Source organism: Nilaparvata lugens, chromosome 2, assembly GCF_014356525.2.
Source record: "Nilaparvata lugens isolate BPH chromosome 2, ASM1435652v1, whole genome shotgun sequence".
NCBI classification, from domain to species: domain Eukaryota; kingdom Metazoa; phylum Arthropoda; class Insecta; order Hemiptera; family Delphacidae; genus Nilaparvata; species Nilaparvata lugens.
This window is the reverse complement of record NC_052505.1, coordinates 71,364,023-71,387,246: the sequence shown is the minus strand read 5'-3', so window position 1 is coordinate 71,387,246 and position 23,224 is coordinate 71,364,023. Positions and strand designations below refer to the sequence as shown.

At 36.6% G+C, this 23,224-nt stretch overlaps 1 protein-coding gene across 5 annotated transcripts in view; it reads left to right on the top strand.

Moving 5' to 3' along the window:
* The window catches only part of LOC111054230 (histone acetyltransferase p300), a 68,731-nt gene that overhangs the window by 3,694 nt on the left and 41,813 nt on the right, over positions 1–23,224 (top strand). For all 5 annotated transcript variants that reach the window (XM_039421612.1, XM_039421615.1, XM_039421614.1 and 2 more), the window contains exons 5-9: positions 1,773–1,827; positions 5,146–5,271; positions 5,938–6,354; positions 7,039–7,089; positions 9,113–9,387. In XM_039421612.1, coding sequence (XP_039277546.1) covers positions 1,773–1,827; positions 5,146–5,271; positions 5,938–6,354; positions 7,039–7,089; positions 9,113–9,387 — 924 coding nt within the window. The remainder of the gene's footprint in view (positions 1–1,772; positions 1,828–5,145; positions 5,272–5,937; positions 6,355–7,038; positions 7,090–9,112; positions 9,388–23,224) is intronic.

Sequence of the window (23,224 nt, the reverse complement as noted above, 5' to 3'; positions counted from 1 at the left end):
TTGTACCGCCAAAAAGTCAATGTATCTCATGTCACACTTTACTTTATTTGGTGAATCATGAAATTTATTCATTTACAAACAATATTTTCATTTACATCTCAATACGGACTTCCTATGTGCTTGAAACTACCGTTTTAATACAAGTAAACAATTTTACCACAGAGTGATGTGTTTATTACAGCTGGTAAGTTTAGATGCTAAATCATAGTATCACAACATAATCTTGAATCATGATGATCTTCCCGTTCTACATTAGCCACTCGGCCGACAATTTCGAAAACATAGGTCTGTAAAATGGATTAATATATAATTATTATTAGCCCCCCCCCCTATGGAAATTTCTGGTCAGAAACCATCCTCAATATTCACACAACATATTCCCAAAGTTTCATGCCGTTCTGTCAAGTAGTTTTCGAGTCTATAGGGAACAAACAAACTAACACACAAACAGACATTCATTTTTATTGACCGAACGAAGTGAGGTCTAAGATTCAAGTCGACGGTTTGGCATTTCTCTTAATGTTGAAATGTTTATATGTTTATATATTTATATGTTGGGCATTTACGGCGAAATGCGGTAATAGATTTTCATGAAATTTGACAGGTATGTTCCTTTTTAAATTGCACGTCGACGTATATACAAGGTTTTTGGAAATTTTGCATTTCAAGGATAATATAAAAGGAAAAAGGAGCCTCCTTCATACGCCAATATCAGAGTAAAAATCAGACTATAGAATTATTCATCATAAATCAGCTGACAAGTGATTACACAGATGTGTGGAGAAGCCAGTCTATTACTATATTTGTATAAGGTCTATAATAGTTTCAATCAAAGACATTAAAGAAGTATGCATATTTAAGCTGGGTTTACACCAAAGTTATTTACAAAATGGTTATAACTTAATCCTTATAGATTCTATTAGATTGAACGGAAGTTGACAAACACATATATGTTCATCATGTGTATGATAAGTTATGTTCAATCTAATATAATCTAAAAGGATTGAGTTATTAATATTTGTTTAATAAATTTGCTCTAATCACAGCTTTAAGGTCTTTGGTTTCAATATTTTGTTTTGCAGTCATGGTATTATTATGCGTGCCCATCAGTATCAATATTCTCACATTCGAAAAAACTAATTTAATAGGTGAATAAAAATAAACAAATGAACTAAATAATGCTGGAGAAATTATAATATTTTTGATTCTAAAAAAATAATTTTCATCAGATAGAAAGATCATCACGGAACTGGATGAATTATATCATATGGAATACAAATTCAAACGTGAACTGAGTTTGCTAACATTTAAAACATTTGACATCTGGTACTTGTGGATGAGAATACTGCGTGAGGTCTACTGTTCACAGAACTACTAGTATATAGAGATTGATCATGATAGTCTCTTCTCATGGAATGTTGAGAACTGCAAAAACCATGCAATTGTAAATCTTATTAACACTTTATTAATGTCTAATTTAGGTAATTAAAAAGATTAGAGTGAACGTAGATACGTTTTCCAATTAATTTGACGTACAACATTGCAACTTTAAAACTTTTATAGAATTTCATGGATTTAAGCATTCAACATTCAAATCTTTAATCTCTGTACTGAATCTGTGCTGAATATGATAAAATGCCTCCCATGCAAATTTATATCCGCTTATAGAATGAAATAATAAATATCAGAAAAATTGGCTCAAGTATTTACTGAAATATTTCATTAAAGGTGAAATACTGATTTTAGTTGACATGTTTTAATCTTGTTTCCAGATTGAATACTATCATCTTCTGGCAGAAAAAATTTACAAGATCCAAAAAGAACTGGGTAAGTAACTTGACTTTGTTTCACTCTTTTTTTGGGTTTTTCCTGAATTTAGTCTCCTGTAGATCTATAAATCATGATTTTGTTGTCATTATTCATCTTCCTTATCTTTTTTCTAATTCCCTGATTATCTCATTCATTTTTTATTTCAAATGATCTTTTATCATGTACTACTACTCCATTCACCAATGGTATAAGGTTAGCAATGTATCAAAGAAAGTGTTCTGTTCTCAGTCTGTTTGATTCCTCAAAAGCATTCGACGCTGTAGATCATGAAATTCTCTTGAACAAATTAGCTATTCTTCTTGGGTTTAGTCATCAAACTCTAGCATAGTTCAAATCCTATCTCTCAGGTAGAAATCAATGTGTCTTTGTTGAAGATAATAGGTCTTAATGGTGTCCCTCAAGGTTATATCTTAGGCCTCCTACTCTTCACTCTTTATGCGAATGACCTTCCCTCTGTCATCAAATTTTCAAGTTTCCATACTTACGCAGATTACCTTCAAATTTATGAAAGCTGCCCAATCACTAAAATTAATGAAACAGTAGATAAAATGAATCACGATGTAATTTCAATAGTAGAATGTAGAAATAGTAGTATTCTTCTATTTTTCTTAATTAAGAAAAATGTACTAAAACTTAACAATAACAAAACTCAGCCCATAATAATTGGATATTCAAGACTAACAACATCGATGTAAACTCAATTAAAAAATGTTGATAGATTCAAAATAGCTTACTGCGATTCAGAAACCTTGGAATTATTATGAAAAAATCGACTTGAAAATCAAGTTAATTGTTAAATTTGCATGTATATTTGCATTCTATACCATGCATTCATTGAAGAAGATGCAAGTTATTCTTCCCAGAAAAATTAGATTGTTTCTAGTCATTACACCGTATGTATTGTAATTCTATACTCAACGATATGCAAGGAAGTATTGCCTGAGGTTTGTTTACTCTCTCCAACACCATGAACGAATCACTAAGGTCCATGTTGACAGTTGAGGCTTTACAAAGTACATTGAGGCATTATCTGTTGGAAAAAATGGCTGAGAATGTCCAACCCTAGAGCAGCATGACATTCAAATTAACCTTCCATATCCTAATCCTCTAACATCACTTTCCTCCTCTCCCAAGTAAAAATGATGATTTTTATTTTTTGCATTATCACTCGTGTAAATTAAGCATAATAAAATCACTTATACATTCTAGATGTATCTTATTCCAAATTTTCCTAGAGTATCATCTTGCATTTTTATTCTATACCCCTCACCCTCTCCAACCCAAGGGGTCACTAGTCACTCACTCAGGGGTCACTTATAACTCCATAATTATGTTGATCATGTCGATTAATTTCTTGCCGGATAATATTTGTCATGAGATCAGCGGATTGAATGCAATATTTTATTTTATTTTATAATTTCACATAAAACCATATAGCAGAGCAGAGCTCTAGTGATGCATGAAATGTAACAACGAGTTTGACGTGATGGATCCAAGACAGCTTTACTCCAAGGAGATACTATGCAGATTACACAAGAATCCAACAACATTTCAAACCAGAAACCACAACCACAACACCAGATACAGGAATTTTCTCATCACCAGTGTTGCAAGGAAGGCACTATACCAGAGACATTTCAATCATTTTGCACCAAAATTATATAATCTACTTCCTGCAAACTCTAAACAGATTAATCATCCTAGAAAGTTCAAAACAATAGTACACAATTGGTTGATGAGCAAAGACAGAACATAGAAAACATTATTTCAAACAACAACTAACCACCTAATGACTTGCTTAACACTAACTAATTAATAATACGCACAAAAAACCTACTCTAGAACATGGTACGTCATAGTGAAGTAGGTCAATTTCCACACAGAAAAAACTAAACTTTATCTAATATTTTGTGTAATTGATGCTGTAGTTTTAGTTTTTTTTTGGGAAATAAACATTTATTTATGTATTCTAAATGGAAACAATGATAACAAGCATGAATAATGAATGATAAATGGTAGCACGTCAAAGAGTACTAACAGTGAGCATACTGATATTAGCAAACTATAGAGGAAATTTCGATCAACTCTATAGGGACATTATGCCTACCAGAATAGCTTTCAATTTATTCTTAAATATACCAGGAGTAGCAATCTCTTTGATAATCTGTGGTAGGGCTTTGAAAACTTGTATGCCCATGTATTAAGGGCCTTTCGCCAGTAGAGTTAGTCTATGCTCTGGGCGATAGCTGATCCCCTCAATCGAGTGTTATAATATCTATGTGCGACTTGTCCCTCCATAAAACAGTTCCTGTTTCTTAACACAAAAAGAGCCAGCTCTAATACATAAATAGCTGTCGCTGTGAGAAGGCAATGTTCCCTAAATATGGGTTTACAAGAACACCTTTCTGTCAGGCCAAAGATTCGCCTCAAAACCTTCTTTTGAGTCCTCAAAATAGCTTCAATCTCAGTCGTCTTGTCCCAAAAAATAATGCCAAAGCGGAGATGGGATACAAAATAAGAATGACACACAATTAAAGTTGTTCTTGTATCAGCAACCCAGGAGATTACACCAACTGCAAAAGTTTCTCTACTCAGCTTCTTCAAAAGTTCTGAAGAGTGTGACTTCCTTTTCATATTACTACCTAATAACAAACCCAGAAAAGTGGTTGCATTTGAGGGTTTCAAGGTGGTATCGGAATCAAGTTTTACATGGAAATTTCCCTGAGTCCTTCAGGCATGAAAAGGCACTAACTTAGTTTTAAGACACAGACGCAGACACTCAGAACTGACACAAGAGTAGGAGAATGCTGCTAGGTAGTGGAAGTGATTAGTGAAGGATAGAGCTCTGTCTTCCAGAAAGAGTCATGTTGAAGTTTTATCTCTTGGACTATAGTGCAATCGAATTTTTTATCATAAATCTACTTTGTTCCAAATTTCGTGTGAATCGTTAGAGGCCTTTTTGAGATCCGGTGACACACAGACATATAAACATATATGATCTTTTAATATTATAGGATACCAGAGGTATATTATGTTAATTATGTTTCAATTTTCAAACTGATTTTTTTGTAAACTGAAGCCGATTACTGTGGACTACTGTCTATTATTACTGTTCTGACCAGGTGAGAGTGTAGAACGGCATAGTATAAGGTACTACCAGTGTCAGATAGCTTTAAGAAAAAGAAATACGCGGACTATCGGCTTGAGTTAATTGTGAGAATTTGAACATAAACGCCCTAGATCATGGGATATCTTCTTAGGCTATAGTTTAGATCACTTTGGCAAGGAATAATATTGTGAATGTTTGTGTTGCAGAGGAAAAACGACAGAAGCGGAAAGAACAGCAGATATTGCAGCAACAACAACAACAGCCGCCTCCACCGCCCACACCGCCCCCGCTGTCCACCATCACAACGCCGGTTGTCTCCAATGTTTCCACTGGTCAGTCTCTGTACATTCAATTTTGTTCCCTCATTACAAAATGGATTATTGCATTAAGAAGGGCTAGTCCAAGCTGCTTGAATTTTCAACATGAACACGTCTATTAAAAAAAAGTATTTACAAAAACTATATTTTTATTTAAATTTTTTATATGAATACATCTATTAGAAAAAATCAATTTTCAAAGACTACATATTTCATTAGTAAAATATTTCTTATCTAATTGCTTTAGATGTCACAGACATAATATTGATGACATGAAATAGTCTCAGTTTGTATGAAAATAACATACATTATTATTAGATCTAATGCGTTACGCGTGTTAGGCTACCATTATTACATCATATTAAGATCATCTTTCGCTTCCACAGTGTAATTTTGTGAGGTTTTGTTTGATTCAATACAAATTATTTCCTCCAAAAATCGACTGTTACAGTATGCACCTTAAACTTGTATAAATAACTCCTATTAAGGTTACTAACTATCAACTTCTATTTTGTTACTAACAAAAACGATCAAGGTACAAGTAGTGGGAAAGGAATAATTCGTAATAATGTATATTATTTGACAGTAACAATTCTGTTTAAATTCAACTCAATACGCTTTTTATAGTTACTTCAGTATTTGTTTGTGTTGCACGATATACTAACAATGTGCTTGTTCCAGTTACAGGATTTCCTCAACAACTACAATCCCAACTGGGGCAACAAGCACTGCAACCGCAAGCGCCGACGCAGTCGCAACCGCAGGCACCGCAGTCGTCGGTGGGCGGGACAGGACCCAGCTCCGTTTCGGCTTGTCCTGTGATGCTGTCGCCAGTTGTAGTCGATGCCCCCACCCCCTCTCCAGCCGCAGCCGCCACCAGCAAGGCCTACACAATTCCGTCGCGTCCGGCCTCGGCCGCCAGCGCCGCCTCCAAGGGCAAGTGCGAGCCCAAAATCAAGGAGGATCCGGACGATGCCAGCCAGGGGGGCAGCGATGGCGAAGGTGGTAAAGGCGGCAAGGGCATGGCTAACGGCGAAGGCAACATCACCTTTGAACCCATCGATGAAGACGATGATACTGGTTTCATAATAATCATAGGTACCTACATTCATTCTTCTTTTAAATTCTTTATCGTCTAGATTATATTATATTTTTCTTGATCCATGAACATTTATACAGTAAAGCACCGATTATCCGGAATAATTGATGCATCACAGTTTTCTCGATAAAAACCTGTTTTCAAACATTGTATTTCACTTCTGGCAATTTCTGGAACCACTAATCACTTTCGTGAATCCTGGTGCTGATGGAATAAATTTTGGGATATTTGACTTATTCTTTTGGGAGAATATTCGACGTCGACTATCTATAATATATCTCGAATATCTGATCGATGATGGATGGGTGATTGTTACAATATGATACTCATTCCACTATAAAAGTAATACCTAATCTAACATAATTTTTTTCTTCGTTTCAAGACTGTGTATAATAATTTATTCCTTTTCCAAGATTTATTCATTTCATGAAGGAATTCTTCTGATTTCTACAACCACAGTGACACATTTTATTTGCTTTGAAATAACTTATTTTGCGTACTGTAATCAATCATAACGTAGCATAAGGTCTGTAAAATACTTCCTGTCTAAAAAATATGCCAACTGGTTTAACAAAAATTCATCTATGTAGTAGGCTACTTTTAATAACAAAAGCATCTGTGTAATGTAATCTTCAATGATAAGTTCACCTCTACAATAATTTGAACTTTTTGTGTTTTTACAGAAGAGTATCAAGAGCCAAATTCGCAAGGGGAGGAAAAGAAGAGCAAGTGCTGTAAGTATCCTTTCATATTTATTTTACAGAATTGGAAGTATTGCAAGAGCACAAGCAGTCTATATTAAATCTCATCTTGTGTTGTGAGTCATTAAAAAAATGTGCCGGCCACTAAATTTCTACTATATATTGAGATCATACTGCATTCTTATAATTTTAGTTAAAATAATGCTTTATATGCAATTTTAAATCATTGTTTTGATTCTCGATACATGTTCTCACTGAATAACTTATTTAGAAACCCATATGCATTTTTCAGTTAGCTGATGGTTTTTTTATAGTTCATGTTACTTTTTACATTTTTCCTCCCACTAACCACCTATGAAAGTGGTACGGATTCGTCAATTATATGCTGAATCAACAATCTTCAAGTCAATCTTTGCATTTCATTTTGCAAAAAGAATTCTTCACTGGAATAAGGGTAAGCCTGCAACAACTCCTCCCTCACCTTAATTCTAAATTTCTCACCTGTGAGAGCCTTAATATGTGTTGGCAATGAATTATAAAGCCGAATTCCTGCACTCTAACCCCCTCTCATACATACTAGTTCGATGAATGTCGTCTCCGAGGCTTTGTCTATATCTAGTATTGTATAAGTGGAACAATTCTCCTGTATTGAACCTATCTTTATTCTTATCAATAAAACAAAGATCCTCAAAAATTTATACACCTGTTAGTGGGAGAATCTTTAACTATTAGAAATAATCTCTACAACATGCTACAACATGATTTAGAGGTTTGAGAAAACGTTGGTGGGGACGCGATGGAGCCCAAAAGGTTGAGGATCAAATGCTGCTATATCTAATTGTTCAAAGTTTCTTTGAAATCCAAAGAATTCAAATTGTTTGTTTTATGTAGTGAAGGTGAATGTGTGGCTTGAGAGCATAACTCATCAGAATGGCCAAATTGTAGGAAATTTTTCATTTTGAAAGTTACCATCCCACACATGATTTTAACATGTGTTTAAAATGTTATTAATTGAAGTAACAAACTCACCAAAAAAATAAACATTATGTCATTGAAATGGGCTCAAAGGATTATGTTGTTTGAAAAATAAAGTTGTAAAACGAAAATAAACAGAAGTTTATGAAGTGAGTTGGGATAGTCTTTTTTTTTAATATAAGATATCCTACATATATGTATTGCATAAGTTGAATTGCCCCAAAATACAACACCGTATGAAAGGAGAGAATGGAACACAGCAAAATAAACACTTCTAAGCGTTCCTGTATCGAACAATTTCTTCAAGGCTCTAAGAACAAATACTGCCGAGTTGAGTTTGCTTTTTAGCTGGTCTAAATGAGGTCGCCAGGAGAGTTCAGAGTTCAGCACCATTCCAAATACCTTTGCTTCGTTTGCTGAACCTATGTAATCTCTCGTATCCAATACTGTCTACTTCCCGAGCCGCCCATGGAATCTGCATAGTCTTATCTTATGCGATACCATAAGCCTATAGTGAATTCCACGTTATAATGGCAGTATTTGATTAACATTGGTGCTGCTATCATTCGACAATGCAGATGGTGCTATCCTTTCCTAGCTCCTCGACGTTGCCAGATCGTAGTACAATGTAGAATGAAAACATTCAATCTCAATCATGAATATTTATTATTTAAAAAATAATAAACATTATTTATTGAAAAATATTTTTTCTTGATGAATAAAATATAATGGTATTTTAAACAATAACGAACACTCAATATTACATGACATATAGGTAATGAAGGCCATTATAACGTGAACCTCACTATAGTACAGTATAGTATTTTTTCAATTATTAATGGTTCATGAAGGATAATAGTAATATTAATGCCCGGTTTTGTGGGACACTTACTAAATGTGATGGTCCATGAAGTCATTCAAATCTATAGGTGTAATGGTTAGATTTTGATTAGATTTAATAACTTTCCTAGAAACTGGTCCTACTAGAGGTTCAATCATGTCAATAATTAGTGGTTAATGTCAATAATTCTAGTAGCTATAAATGATGAAATTCACTTGATGAATGAATGACGTTTTTCAGTATTCAAACCGAACGAGTTGCGGCAGGCGCTAATGCCGACTCTGGAGAAGTTGTTCCGCCAAGACCCTGAGTCGTTTCCGTTCCGGCAGCCGGTGGCCACTTCCAAGTACTTAGAGGTGATCGAGCGACCCATGGACCTGTCGACCATTAAGCGCAAGCTCAACACCGGTCAGTACTCGGACCCCTGGGAATATGTCGACGATGTCTGGCTTATATTCCACAACACCTGGCTATTCAATCAAAAGACCTCGCGTGTTTATAAATATTGCACAAAGGTCAGTCACTGCAAACGATTTAATAATATTCGTCTAGATAATGTTTTATTTGGAAATCATTTATTTATTTTCATTGTTTATTGATCGAATTGGATCCACTCCAATCTGGTCGTAATAGTTGGCAATTCAGTTTATACTTCAACAAGCTCAGTAGAGTAAATTTTATAAAAATGCACTCAATTTACCTAGAATGCAATATTCACTCTTCTTTTTAGGGCTACTGATTATTAGAATACACAATAAAAAACTATCAAGTACCCTTTATTTCATTGTTATACTACTAACAATGTAGTGTTACCACTCCAATTCTTCAAAAGCCATTTTCAAGACACCAAGAGTTGAAACTAGTAGTGTCACAATGAAATAAAGGAAATCGTACTTGATTTTTTTTATTATATGCTCTAGAATACAATGTATTCTAGGTACATTGAATACACCAGTAGATAATTTTATCAATCATCTGTTGTGTTAAATTTGAAGCTACTATTGTAGGGGGTATTTATGATGTTTAAGGCCCGTATGCAGATGCTCGGTTTAAACGGAGATATTTCAGCTGATCGTTTAAACCCCGTATGATAAAATGTATCTATATCTACTAGTAAACGTGATTTACCGTTAAACATAGATGGTGAATATATGACCCTTAGAAAGTCAATGTTACAGTACTACATTACAAAAACAGAGCAACTAACTTGATTAAATATATTATTTAAATAGCAAATAACTCGACTTATCTTATTTCTCGACAAATAACTCGGCTACCTCAAAGATCGTGAATACTCCTTGTAGATGATATGAAGAGATTAGAATGTAGTGATTATTTAGAGTTGTTTTTAAGTCTGTAAAGCTGGGCACTGACCAGCGCTCCAAGTCAAAACGCCACCCAGAATGTCCTACAATTAGCTGAGAATCAGCTATTGGTGAAAATTGAGGTCATCTCACAGACCCTGAAAACTGTATCACCAGACCTGAGCCAGCCAGTTCTTGATATTATTGAACGAGCGTTTGCGAGTTCTTTTGACTTACTGAAGGCCAAAGCCGTCTGTATGTTCTACAATAACTTTAGAAAGAATTGATCAATCAGCTTCAAATTTTGAACACGTATTCTTCGAACGTTTTTACAGTTCAAGTTTTTTGGATAAAAAATTGAATCTCTCCTTTTTCAGGATATAAAAATAACATTCAAAGTGCATAAGAAAAAAATGTGTTGTGATTTATCATTTAGTCAGGTAAAGAATATTCATTGCATGCAATTACTACAGTTTTTCCGTTCATTCTTTCATTCATAACATCAACTGAGGCTATTTGGGAGCTACCACACAGACAGTCCTTTATGCGCTTGACACATTATTTCAGCTGGTTAATATACAACAAACAGCTCGTAATTTAAGTACAACTTTTACATCAACAAACTGATACGGGTTGAGATATCAATGTGCGGTTTTGAAATCATTACCACATTGGCCATACCACATTGCATTTACAGCGAGACGCGGCAATAGATTTTCATGAAATTTGACAGGTATTTGAATTTTGACAGGCTTTTTGAATTGCACGTCGACGCATATATAAGGTTTTTTTTTGTAATTTTGCATTTTAAGGATGATATAGAAGGAAAAGGAGCCTCCTTCATGCCCCAATATGACTGTAAAGATTATCATCAGACTATAGAATTATTCATCATAAATCAGCTGTGGAGTCGATTATTAATCGCATGCAATGACGCATACAATATTGATAACTCAAAGTAACATAGTATTTTCTCCCGACCTTTCTCTGCTTTCAACTCGGTCAGATTTCGATGATAGTAGTTGTTTACAAAAGATGATTAACATTGCCGTTACACCAACCCAAACAGCCATTAGTCGTTTTCACACCGATATTCCGCCGAAACGACAGGACAGTACAGAATTTATTCAATTCAATAATTCTTTATTGAGGTATTCAGCACACAATGATTAATGATTAGAACAAATTTTTTGATCTAGGCTAAACTACATGAATAGCTATAGTTGAATGACTAAATCGATAGACATACAGAAGAATCCAATAATCAACAAAGTCTTGAAGGTCTTATTTTGCAAAACGTAAATTAAATAAGTTACATGATAAAAAAAATACAAACCTCCATTAGAAAAAAAAAATAAACATGTAATGAATAGCCTACACAATACCCAATCAAAGTGCTCTGACCCAGCAATAAAGGTATAGTCCCACATGAGTCATAGACTTGTGTGTGGGACGAGTACCGTCATATACTAAGTAATTTGAAATTGAAAGTGTCAAATGAAAAATTCAAAAATGAAAAGAAAAAAATAAAAAGTTTTGAGCAAAGAACAGCGGCAATGAAAGGAGATAAACAAGAATCAAGGTAGGTACATAAAAGGCAAGTCATTTATATTATAGTTTTGCAGATGGCAAAAATTTTTCCTGATTCCGAAGCTAGGGGACTTCTTGAACGGTATGTCTGAGTTACTCTTTTATAAATTAAGAGTACAAAGGCTCCAGCAGATGTTCAGAGTTACAGGCACCAGTCTCGTATAACCAATTACAAATAATTTTTTTGTAAGCAAGAATATCAACAGTGGGATCAACTATTTCTCTGTTTGGGACTTTTCTTAATAGGATGTTGGAAACATAAAACGGGTTTGTGCGGTGTTTTGATTTAATAATTCTAGGGACCTGTAGGCCCACATTTGCAGAGCTTCTAGTATTGTAATTATGCGTTACTTCTGTGACAATACAATCCCTATTTCTGAATGTAAAAACAAGTACATTTTTTATATTTATTTGTCTGAGAGTCAGTAATCTGGAGTAATTGAAAAGTGCTTCTGTGGGGTACTGCTTCTCTAATTTCAAGCCTGCTTTAATTATCAGCTTCTGTATAATATACAGAGGCTCTAACGTAGTTTTAGCCGCTCCACCCCATGCAATTATACCATAACTAAGAATCGATTGGACATAGGCAAAATAGACTGACTTAATTTCTTTTTCATTTAGTATGAAGCTAAGCTGGTAAAATATATAGATCATTTTTCGGAGCTTACGTTGCAAATTGATTATATGATTTTCATATCTAAGATTACTGTCTATCATAACACCTAGATAGTTGTAGCTTTTTACTCTCTCAATTGTCTGGCAATTGCAGTCAATGCTATAGTTATCGTCGCAAGAATGGAGTTTCAGCATCAAGTCATTAGGGGGCTCACTTGATGTTCTAAGTGCGATAGGCAGACATTTTGTCTTTCCCACATTCATGGTAAGAATGTTTTGATCACACCATGCCTTCAGCTTCTTCATTCCTATTTCGGCTTTTAGGTAAGTTTCATTCCAGCTTGCACCCCTGAATATAACTGCAGTATCATCTGCGAATAGAAACAGCTCTCCTTCAATATTAAGCTTATCAATATTATTTATATAGATAAGGAACAAAACCGGCCCCAGGGTACTGCCCTGCACCACACCGTATTCCACATCACTAACTCCACTTAGTTTCGACCCAATGGAGACAACTTGTTTTCTGTCACCAAGGTAACTCTTGAACCAGGCCAAAGCCAAGTCCCTCACCCCCATAATCTCCAGTTTTGAGAAGAGTATACTCCTGTCAATCGAATCGAACGCTTTGGCCAGGTCAATAAATACTGTTAGAGCTTTCTCATCTCGATTGATTGCCTCCATAAAAGTGTTATTCATGGAAAAAAGTGCATCTGAGGTATTCTTACTCCTTCTAAAGCCAAACTGAGCATTAGAGAGCAAGTTGTTCTCCTCCAAATAGCTCTGCAGTTGCACCTTGACACATTTTTCCAATAGCTTTGACACTACACTTAGCAGGGATATGGGCCTATAGTTGTTCATATTATCTTTACTACTGGTCTTGTGAATCAGTATAACCTTGGCAACTTTCAGATCATCAGGAAATACACCAGTTTTCAGGCTCAGATTTATAAGGTGATTTAATGGGACCAATAGAATATCAATATTGTCTTTAATTAAACTTGTACTAATCCCATCAAAACCTGGGGCCGAGCCACCTCGCATATCTCCTACAATCTTTAAGAGCTGACCTTCCGTGACTGGCTGTATTTGAAACTGTAAATTGGGATTGTTACCCAAAGTGCCTTCATGAAGTTGTTCCTGTGAGGGGGGAGGCAACTCTGCAGCTAACTTACTTCCTACTTTTGAAAAATATTCATCAAAAGCATCTGCCACCTCTACTATGCTCTCTTCTCTGTCATCCTCAATATTTTCTAGAAAAAGTTGTATGGGGAGTTGCTGTTTTTTTACTTTAGTTCCATTGTACTCATTTATTATTTTCCAAAACTTTTTCGGATTATTTGCATTATCAGTTAATTCTTTTTTGTAATAATTAATTTAATTCTTTTTTGTAATAATTAATTTAATTCTTTTTTGTAATAATTAATTTTAACATATTTCAAAGTTTGACTGAGTCTATTCCTGAATGAACAAAAATTATGAAGTAATTGCTGGTCGCCAGGGTTATTTCTAACTAGTTTACTCATCCTATCCCGTTTTCTAATTTCCCTTATCAGCTCGGTAGTAATCCATGGCTTGAGTTTTTTGTGGCATGCGCGTGCTTTAAAAGGCCTTTCAGATTTCTCCTTTAACTGACAGATTATTCTCAGAAAGTGAGCACAGCAAGTGTTAGCCTCCTGTTGCATTGTTACCTGATCCCACGATTGTGCCTCAAGCAAGGATCGAAATTGTACCTTATTGAAATAAGTTTGGTGTGTGTGCATAGGTCTAGGTTCGACTTGTGGTTGGACTATTTTGCATAAGACAGCCCAGTGGTCAGTTACATCAGATTTCAAGATTCCCGCGTTGACTGCGTTGCAGTCTGGATGCTTGACAAAAATGTGGTCGATACATGACTGAGAATAGTCGGTAACTCGGGTAGGTAAATAAATGCCTTCAGTGAATCCGTTCGAGTACATAATGTCCAAGTATCTGTCTATCATTATGCCCTCTGTTAACGGGTAAAGTGTCTATATTAATGTCACCTAAAAATAAATAATATGTGTTTCTTTTTTCAAGATTACAGTAAAATGTCTCTAGATCATTAAGGAACAAATCAGAGTTCATAGCTGGACTACGATAAATCGAAATGATAGAATAATTTCTATCATTCAACTTAAAATCTGTTTTCAAGCCAGATGCCTCGCCTAATTTTATTTGATCTGTTTTACTGTTTAATTTGGAATCAATATAAACCACCGTACCGTCACTCCTATTCCATCCCGCAACCGTACTGAATACTTCGTATCCCTCTAATTGTGTTAAGATTTTGTCATTATCAATCCACGCCTCACTCAATGCAATGAGATCAAACTTTACCTTCAAACTCTCCAGAACAATCAAAGCCTCGTCTATGTTCTTATGATAGCTTCGTATATTAAAGTGAATTATTTTTAGACTATTCGCCCCTTCTCCCTCATAAAACTATCTCACATCATCGTGCTCATTGAAGTATTCACACTTTACATGGCCAAACTCATCTAAACCTACATTGCCTCTGCTCTCTCCCATATAATGTTAGGCTATATGAAATAGAAATAATGTGTTTAAATAAGGCTTACGTAAAACCTGGATATGGAACGGATAGATTGTAGATAAGAAAAAATAAAGAGAAAAAAAATTTATCATATCATAAAAAAGAGAGAAAAAAATAGCTGACTGCTCAACCGTGCACAAAGAATATAATAAAGAATGTTTAATGACTCTTTTCGATGAGGAAGTGATAAATCTTTATAGCTTCCCATTTAAAATGAAGTGCAGTTATTGTAAAATCTGACAAAGCATTTATTGGAACGGTTCCACTTGTTACTCATTCCGCTACTACGTAGACATCATGTCATCATTTTGTCTGTTTGCGCTGACCAGTGACGTCACAGTCAAGGTTCATGTTACTACTCTAGTCAAATTGGTTTTCTATACTTCTATTTGTATTTTTTCGTCGGATTGTTTGCCGTTGCAATTTTAATATTTATACTATTCGATTTTTTGGAATTTAATCTTGTCTTTAGGCATCTTACTTTCTAGATATTTGTTACTTTTTCGCCATGCGGTTGCATATGCTTTGCCTACGTTTCAAACACATCCGGCAGCCTCCTTTTTCTGACCAGCATTACCGTTTTCCGTGTCTTTTGCAATGGTTCCTAGTCGGTGTGTGCATTCTGCGCCCGGTCTAAACTTTTCATCTGAATTCATCGGACCTACGAAACGTTTTTAAAGTGTGAATTATTCTTCAAATTAATTCGTTTGTTCTATTCTTCAAGTGTGATTCAATTATTCATCGATTTCTTCACTCATTTACTCTGTTAAACCTTTGATAAACTTTGTCAAAAATTGCAACCTCGTGTGAGCGTTCATCACTATTTATTTGATCTACAGAACGTTTTTAAAGTGTGAATTATTCTACAAATTAATTCATTTATTCCATTCTTCAATAATTGTGATTCAATTATTCATCGATTGCTTCGCATTTTTGCTCTGATAAACTTTGCTAAGTTCACAACCTCGTTTGGGTGTTCATCGCTATTTATTTGATCTACAGAACGTTTTTAAAGTGTGAATTATTCTACAAATTAATTCAATTATTCTATTCTTCAATTGTGATTAAATTATTCATCAATTGCTTCGCATATTGCTCTGATAAACATTGTCAAAAAATTACAACCTCATGTAGGCTTCAATTGCCATTCTTCTACAATTGGCTTCACCTCGTGAAACTCAAACTTTCAAGTTCATCATCTCTACCGTTTGGAAATCAATCCAAAAATTCCACAACTTGAAGATCGGATTATTCATTTGGAATTCTACTTGCTCCTGCCTACATTCCCACTGGAGGATTCACCTGCTGTGGTAGACGGTTCCATGCTTGTCATCGCATGACCAGATCACTTCATCGCTTGCTGATGTCCTGTTCCTGTGGGTATTGCGGAGTCATTGCCTGTCTGCCTGGCCGCATCTCCTCTTCAAAATTTTATTCAGGTTATGTAAATCGTTCTATTCAATTTTCATTTACGTATGTGTCATAATTGATTTATTAATGTCTAACTTGACATTCAATTCACTGAGGCCACTGACGCCTACTAATTGTTTGATTAATGTCTATCTTGACATTCAATTCACTGAGGCCACTGACGCCTACTAATTGTTTGATTAATGTCTATCTTGACATTCAATTCACTGAGGCCACTGACGCCTACTAATTGTTTGATTAATGTCTATCTTGACATTCAATTCACTGAGGCCACTGACGCCTACTAATTGTTTGATTAATGTCTATCTTGACATCCAATTCACTGAGGCCACCGACGCCTACTTATTTATTTATTAATGTCTATCTTGACATCCAATTCACTGAGGCCACCGACGCCTACTTATTTATTTATTAATGTCTATCTTGACATTCAAATTCACTGAGGCCACCGACGCCTAATTATCATTTGATTAATGTCTATCTTGACATTCAATTCACTAAGGCCACCGACGCCTACTAATTCATTGTATTTAACAGCTACCCTTGGCTTCACAAGTGATTTTCTGAGGCCACTGTCGCCTATTAATCGTTCTAATTGATGTCTGTCTTGACACTCAATTCATTGAAGGCCCATGTCGCCTATATTTAACCTGTATAATCTTCACATTGTATTTATTAGCTACCCTTAGCTCTTAGTGATATTTTAAGGCCAGTGACGCCTATTAATTGTTTGGTCGAAGTCTATCTTGACATTCAAATCACTGAAGGCCTATGCCACATATATTTTTATGTATTCTACTCGTTGCGCACTATTTACAGCTTATTGTCATTTATTAATCATTAATATTTAACCTTACAGCAATAACTTTCATTATAGCACTCAATTTATATTATTTCAGGTATCATTGATACTACCTTTTCGATTATTGTCAGGCTTCAATGGTCATTAATGTCATTGACCTAATTTCATTTAAATTTTGTATTTCTCTAATGTTTTTTCACATGTTGTAATTTTCCCAAGATATTTAACTTAATCTACTTACAATTGTTTTTGTATGTGGCCATCTGCCTATTATTATTTTATTGATCCCAAGATATTTGACTCAATGTTTTTTGTATGTGGCCATCTGCCTATTATTATCTTATTATTATTAAATCTTATATTGTTGATTCATTTAGTCTTTTATTGGCGTACTTACCACACTTCAAGCTATCAGTATTTTTATGCACAGAATTCAAAGATTTATTTGTAGGTATTTATATCAACTATCATTCACAGTCCACTGCCCTGCCCTTGGATTCTGTCATAAAAATTGGTCCTCCGGGCCGGATTTCTTGATCCAGTGTTTACCTGGGATAATTTTTAATTGGACCAATTGTAAAAATTGGTCCTCCTGCCCGTCATCTTTGACCCAGTTTACCTAGGATAATTGTTAATTTTATTACCCATTTCTTGGTCCATTGAACCTTAGGGTTCCAGTGACCGTGTGCCTAATAGTCTAGCTTGACGCCAATGATTAGGTCCCACTCTAGAGTATATTTTATTTCATTGTACCTTTGTATGTTTATATTGTTTAATATTAAGCATTCACACACTTGTTTCAAATTTTCAGTACTGGCTGCAACTCAAAGCACGCTGCGACGTGTATGCACCAGCTATCAACTATCTTGTACCCTGAGAGACTGAACCGCACTGAACTGGTCACAGACGGCTATTGCGCATTGAGAAAACAACACACGGCAAACTACACCGCCTTGCGAGCTCGCTACTTGACTCGCCGCACAGCAAGCTTGATACAACTTGCCTCAAACGCACAGGCGTGCCTCTCTGCGTACTGGACCAGCGCCCAAAGTTGCTTATTGGCGCAGCAATCGCATTGCTACAGTGCAGCATCGTTTCATTCACTCAGGTTTTTCTGTTAGTTTTTAAGCATGTCTGATCATGAGGAAGATTCACTTCCTGAGCCTTCTGCTCTTTTCAATGCAAGAGACAATTTACACCACGAAATAGATTGGTTCATAACCAGCTATAGCGATTATGTTGTGGACACTGAAGCCACTTATTATCAATTGTTGACTGTCAAAAACGAACTAGGTTCACTTAGAATTAAGTATAATAAGATTCACGAACAGCTATGGAATGCAGAGTTGCAAACACAAGATATTTCAACTCATTTTGAGATACTTAATAAGTTTATCTCCATTACCTCTAAGGCAAACGCTGCATTAACTGCTTTTGAAAGCAGACAACGCATCAATGAGGCCACTGCTGGTGCTTCCCAGCGGCCAACATCTCAAAACGCACCTTTGGCAAATTTTCAGTTGCCTCAGATTCCGCTTCCACGCTTCAATGGGGAGCTTTCAAAATGGCAAGCATTCTCAAGTGCTTTTACTAGTATTATTGGTAATCAAGATAATATTAATGATTCATTGAAATTTTTCTATCTTCGTCAATCACTCAGTGGTGAAGCTCTTGCTAGAGTGGAACACATTGAAGCTGACGAAAATGGTTTTCAGCTTGCATGGAACCTCTTAAGGGAGAGGTATGACAATAAGAGATTAATTGCTGCCAGGCACGTCACGGCAATTGAATCTCCGCCTACCATAAAGCATAACTGTCCGCAATCATTACGGGCATTCATTGACTTTTGCAAGTCCCACATCACCGCGCTCGAAGCGCTTCAACTTGGAGTCCAAATCAAGGACTTATTGTACATGCACAAAATGTTGTTGCAGTTGGATACTGCTACTGTTCGAGAATGGGAAAAGAGTGTTGGTATACACAACATTCCCACCATTGATAAATTTTGGAATTTTTTGAAATCACAATGCAAAATCATGGAAGCTGTTGCTTCAAGCTCAGCTAACCATCATCAAGGAAATGTACAGCAAAGTACATCCAATTCGGTTGGTGCTCATAGCAAGCCGAAGTTCAATAAAAATCAATCGAATGTTCAAGCTAGGATGCAGGTTACTACCTCTTCTATGTCACCTTGTAGTTTTTGTAATTCTGTTGGTCATTTTCCAAATCGTTGTAATGAATTATTGAAGTTACAGGTTACTGATCGTTGGAATGCTGTCCGTGACAAAAGGTTATGTTATAATTGCCTCAAGCCTTTCGCACCCAATCATGTTTGTTCGGACAAATCGTGTACACTTTGTGGCAAGAGTCACCACACTGTTCTTCATAGGTCGTATCCTCAATCACGGGACACTCAGCCTACTTCTAAGGATAAGGTAACTTCAAATGTTATTCATTCTCAATCCTTTGCTCCCTCCAAGGGTAAGAATGCTGTTCTGAATTCCGTCATGGTTCAGAATGCGGAAGCAACTAAGCAAGCTGTTTCTCATGCAGAACAGCCTCAGAAGAACTCTCATGTCACAATGAGCTCCACCTCGTCACTGTGTTTGCAACAGCAATCAACTGTCGCCTTGTTACCTACTGCCGAAGTTTTGGTTCAATCTTCTAGTGGGGAATTTATTAAAGCAACCGCGCTTTTAGATTCTTGCTCTGATTGTAATTTGATGTCAACTAGGTTGGCTGAAAAATTATCACTTGTTACTTTGTATTCTGACACTTTGATTCATAGTGTAGGTGAGAATAAGACCAAATCATCTGTTTCTCATTTAGTTTTCTTGTCTTCTGCTGATCGTTCGTGGTCGGTCGAAGAAAATTGTATTGTAGTTGATAGCATATCATCTAATGTTCCTAGTGTGAACATTGATCTTTCCAAAATTTCAATTCCTGTTGAACTCAAATTAGCGGATCCATTGTTTGATCAGCCTAAGCCTGTAGATCTGTTACTTGGTGCTGGCATATTTGCATCTGTTCTTCAACCTGGTAAATTATATCTAGCTCAAAACGCTCCCATCCTTCAGAAAACCAGTCTAGGTTGGGTCATATTTGGTTCTTGTAAAACCATTCGTCCTATTGCAGCACCTCGTTCGTGCCTCCCTGCTTCGCCTGTGGCCACTCCCCGTAAGGTCATGGCGAATTTTCTAACTTCAAATGATGTCTCTCATCAGTTAGAGAAATTTTGGAAGCTGGATGAAATCTCTCCTCTACTTCCTCCCTCACCTGAGGTTTTGAAACTTGAGAAGCACTACACAACCACTACCACGCGTCTTGAAGACGGACGGTTTATGGTCACTCTTCCCAAAAAGGATAATTTCCACTCATTGGGTCATTCCCGATTTCAAGCATTGAACCGATTTCATTCATTAGAAAAACGGTTATCATCAAATGTTGAGTTAAAAACTCAATACACAGCTTTCATGGAAGAATATCAACAGTTGAATCACATGTCACCAGTGCCTCCAGCACCGGATAATGAAAAATGCTACTTCATTCCTCATCACCCGGTTTTTAAACCTGATTCGACCACTACAAAATTACGTGTAGTATTTGACGCTTCTGCTAAGTCTACCACCGGAACATCGCTTAATGAAGTATTGTATGTTGGTCATACAGTTCAGCCTGAACTGTTCGATATAGTTCTGCGCTTTCGCACATATCAAATAGCCTTCATTGCGGACATTACTCAAATGTACCGTCAAATCTTAGTTCATCCCTCTGATCGTAACCTTCAGAGAATATTTTGGAGATCTGATGCTACTCTACCCATTCAAGAATTCACCTTGAATACTGTAAGTTACGGCACTTCGCCGGCAGCTTTCTTAGCTACTCGTATGCTTCATCATTTGGCCGATCTTGATACGGCACCCAACTCTGTTGGAAACTTGGTTGAAAATTCTGCATGAATTGCCGAACATTGTTAACATATCACTTCCGCGTTGTGTGTTATCAAAGGACTCTGATGCCTCGCTTGAATTGCATGGCTTCGCCGATGCTAGTCTCACTGCTTACGGCGCCTGTATTTACGTCAGAAGCACCTCTCTCGGTAGCAGTCAAACTAGGTTGCTCACTTCCAAGTCCCGCATTGCCTCTTTGAACCCAGTTCTCTCTGTTCCCAGATTAGAACTACAGGCAGCTCTGCTACTTTCACGTCTTGTGAATAAGGTTTTAAAGGCTTCAAATCTTACTTTTTCTAATGTGTATTTGTGGACTGACTCGAAAACAGTCTGTGACTGGTTAAGAGCCCCTCCTGATCGTTCTAATATTTTTGTAGCTGTACGCATCTCTGAAATTCAGAATTCAACGTTTAACTTTCATTGGAATCATGTTCGTACTAGTAACAATCCTGCTGATTTGATATCTCGAGGTTGTACACCCAATCAGCTGGCCGCTAGTCATCTGTGGTGGAATGGTCCTTCATGGCTATCTATGCCGAATAGTTCTTGGGATTCTTTCTCTAGCAATGTTGCTATTTCTCAATCAGTTCAGGTATTAGCTACTACTTCGTCTCGTAATGATGTTATTTCAGGTATAATCAATAGTCGCTCCACCTATCACAAAATCGTTCGTACAACGGCGTATGTTCTACGGTTCATTCATAATTGTAGAAAACAAAATTCAGTCACTCCGCGCTTTGGTCAATTAACTATCTCTGAAATTTCAGAAGCTGAAAATTGTATCTTCAAATCTATTCAAGAAGAAGCTTTCTCTGCCGAACTTAAAGCATTGCGTCAAAATCAGGAGCTATTGCCTAATAGTTCTATTAAAGCCTTGTCACCATTCATTCATTCAGATTCTCTGCTCAGAGTTGGTGGACGTTTGCAAAATGCAAATGCTTCCTTTGATTACAAACATCAAATATTGTTGCCTAGCAATCACAAATTCACTCGTGCATTGATTGTTGCTCACCATCGTCGTCTAAGTCATGCTGGGGTGCAGGCCACCATGGCCAGTGTAAGACAACGATTTTGGTTTCCCCCACCCGTCGCACCATCAAAAGTGTATTGCGGCATTGCATATTGTGTTTTCGCTTTTCGGCTCTTCGTTCTGAGCAAATCATGGGTAGTTTACCAGCGGCCCGCGTTCAGGCTAATTTTCCCTTTTATAATTGTGGTTTGGATTACGCCGGTCCTATTTCCATCCGTGTAGGCGGCCCCAAATCTCGTACTTTTTCTAAAGCATACTTGTCGCTGTTTGTGTGTATGGTAACTCGTGCCGTTCATATTGAAACTGTCTCGGAACTTACTTCCAAGGCATTTATTGCCGCTCTGATTCGTTTTTCTGCTCGTCGTGGCATTCCGCATTCCATTTTTTCGGACAACGCCACAACTTTCGTTGGTGCCAACAATGAGCTACGTGAGCTCCACGAATTTTTGTCTTCTGATCGTCTCAAATCAGATATTCATGACACTATGTCTGTACTCAACATCCAATGGCACTTCATTCCCCCTCGGGCTCCGCACTTCGGTGGACTCTGGGAGAATGCGGTAAAAAACTTCAAACGCATATTCCGTGTAGTCACATTCAACAAGGTATTTAACTTTGAAGAAACCTGTACTCTTGCTGCTCAGGTCGAAGCCATCTTGAATTCGCGCCCTCTTGTTCCCTTGTCGGAAGATCCACATGATCTTGCCTACTTGTCTCCAGGTCATTTTTTGATTGGACGTCCACTTACGTCATTACCCTTCTTGCCGCCTAACACCAAACACATTGATCATCGTTCACGTTGGTATCAACTTGCTGTTTCCATCCAGGAGCTTTGGGATAGATGGTCTCGTGAATATTTAACCACTCTTCAGAAAAAAGGCAAATGGTTAAGCAATTATGAAAATTTGAAGGTCGGTACGGTTGTCATCTTGAAGGATCCTGGTTCCGCGCAGTCCACTTGGAAGCTGGCTCGCATTACTGAAGTTCATCCCGGTAAGGACGACAAGGTTCGAGTTGTCACTGTTCTCACTCCCTCCGGTACTTTTAAGAGAGCT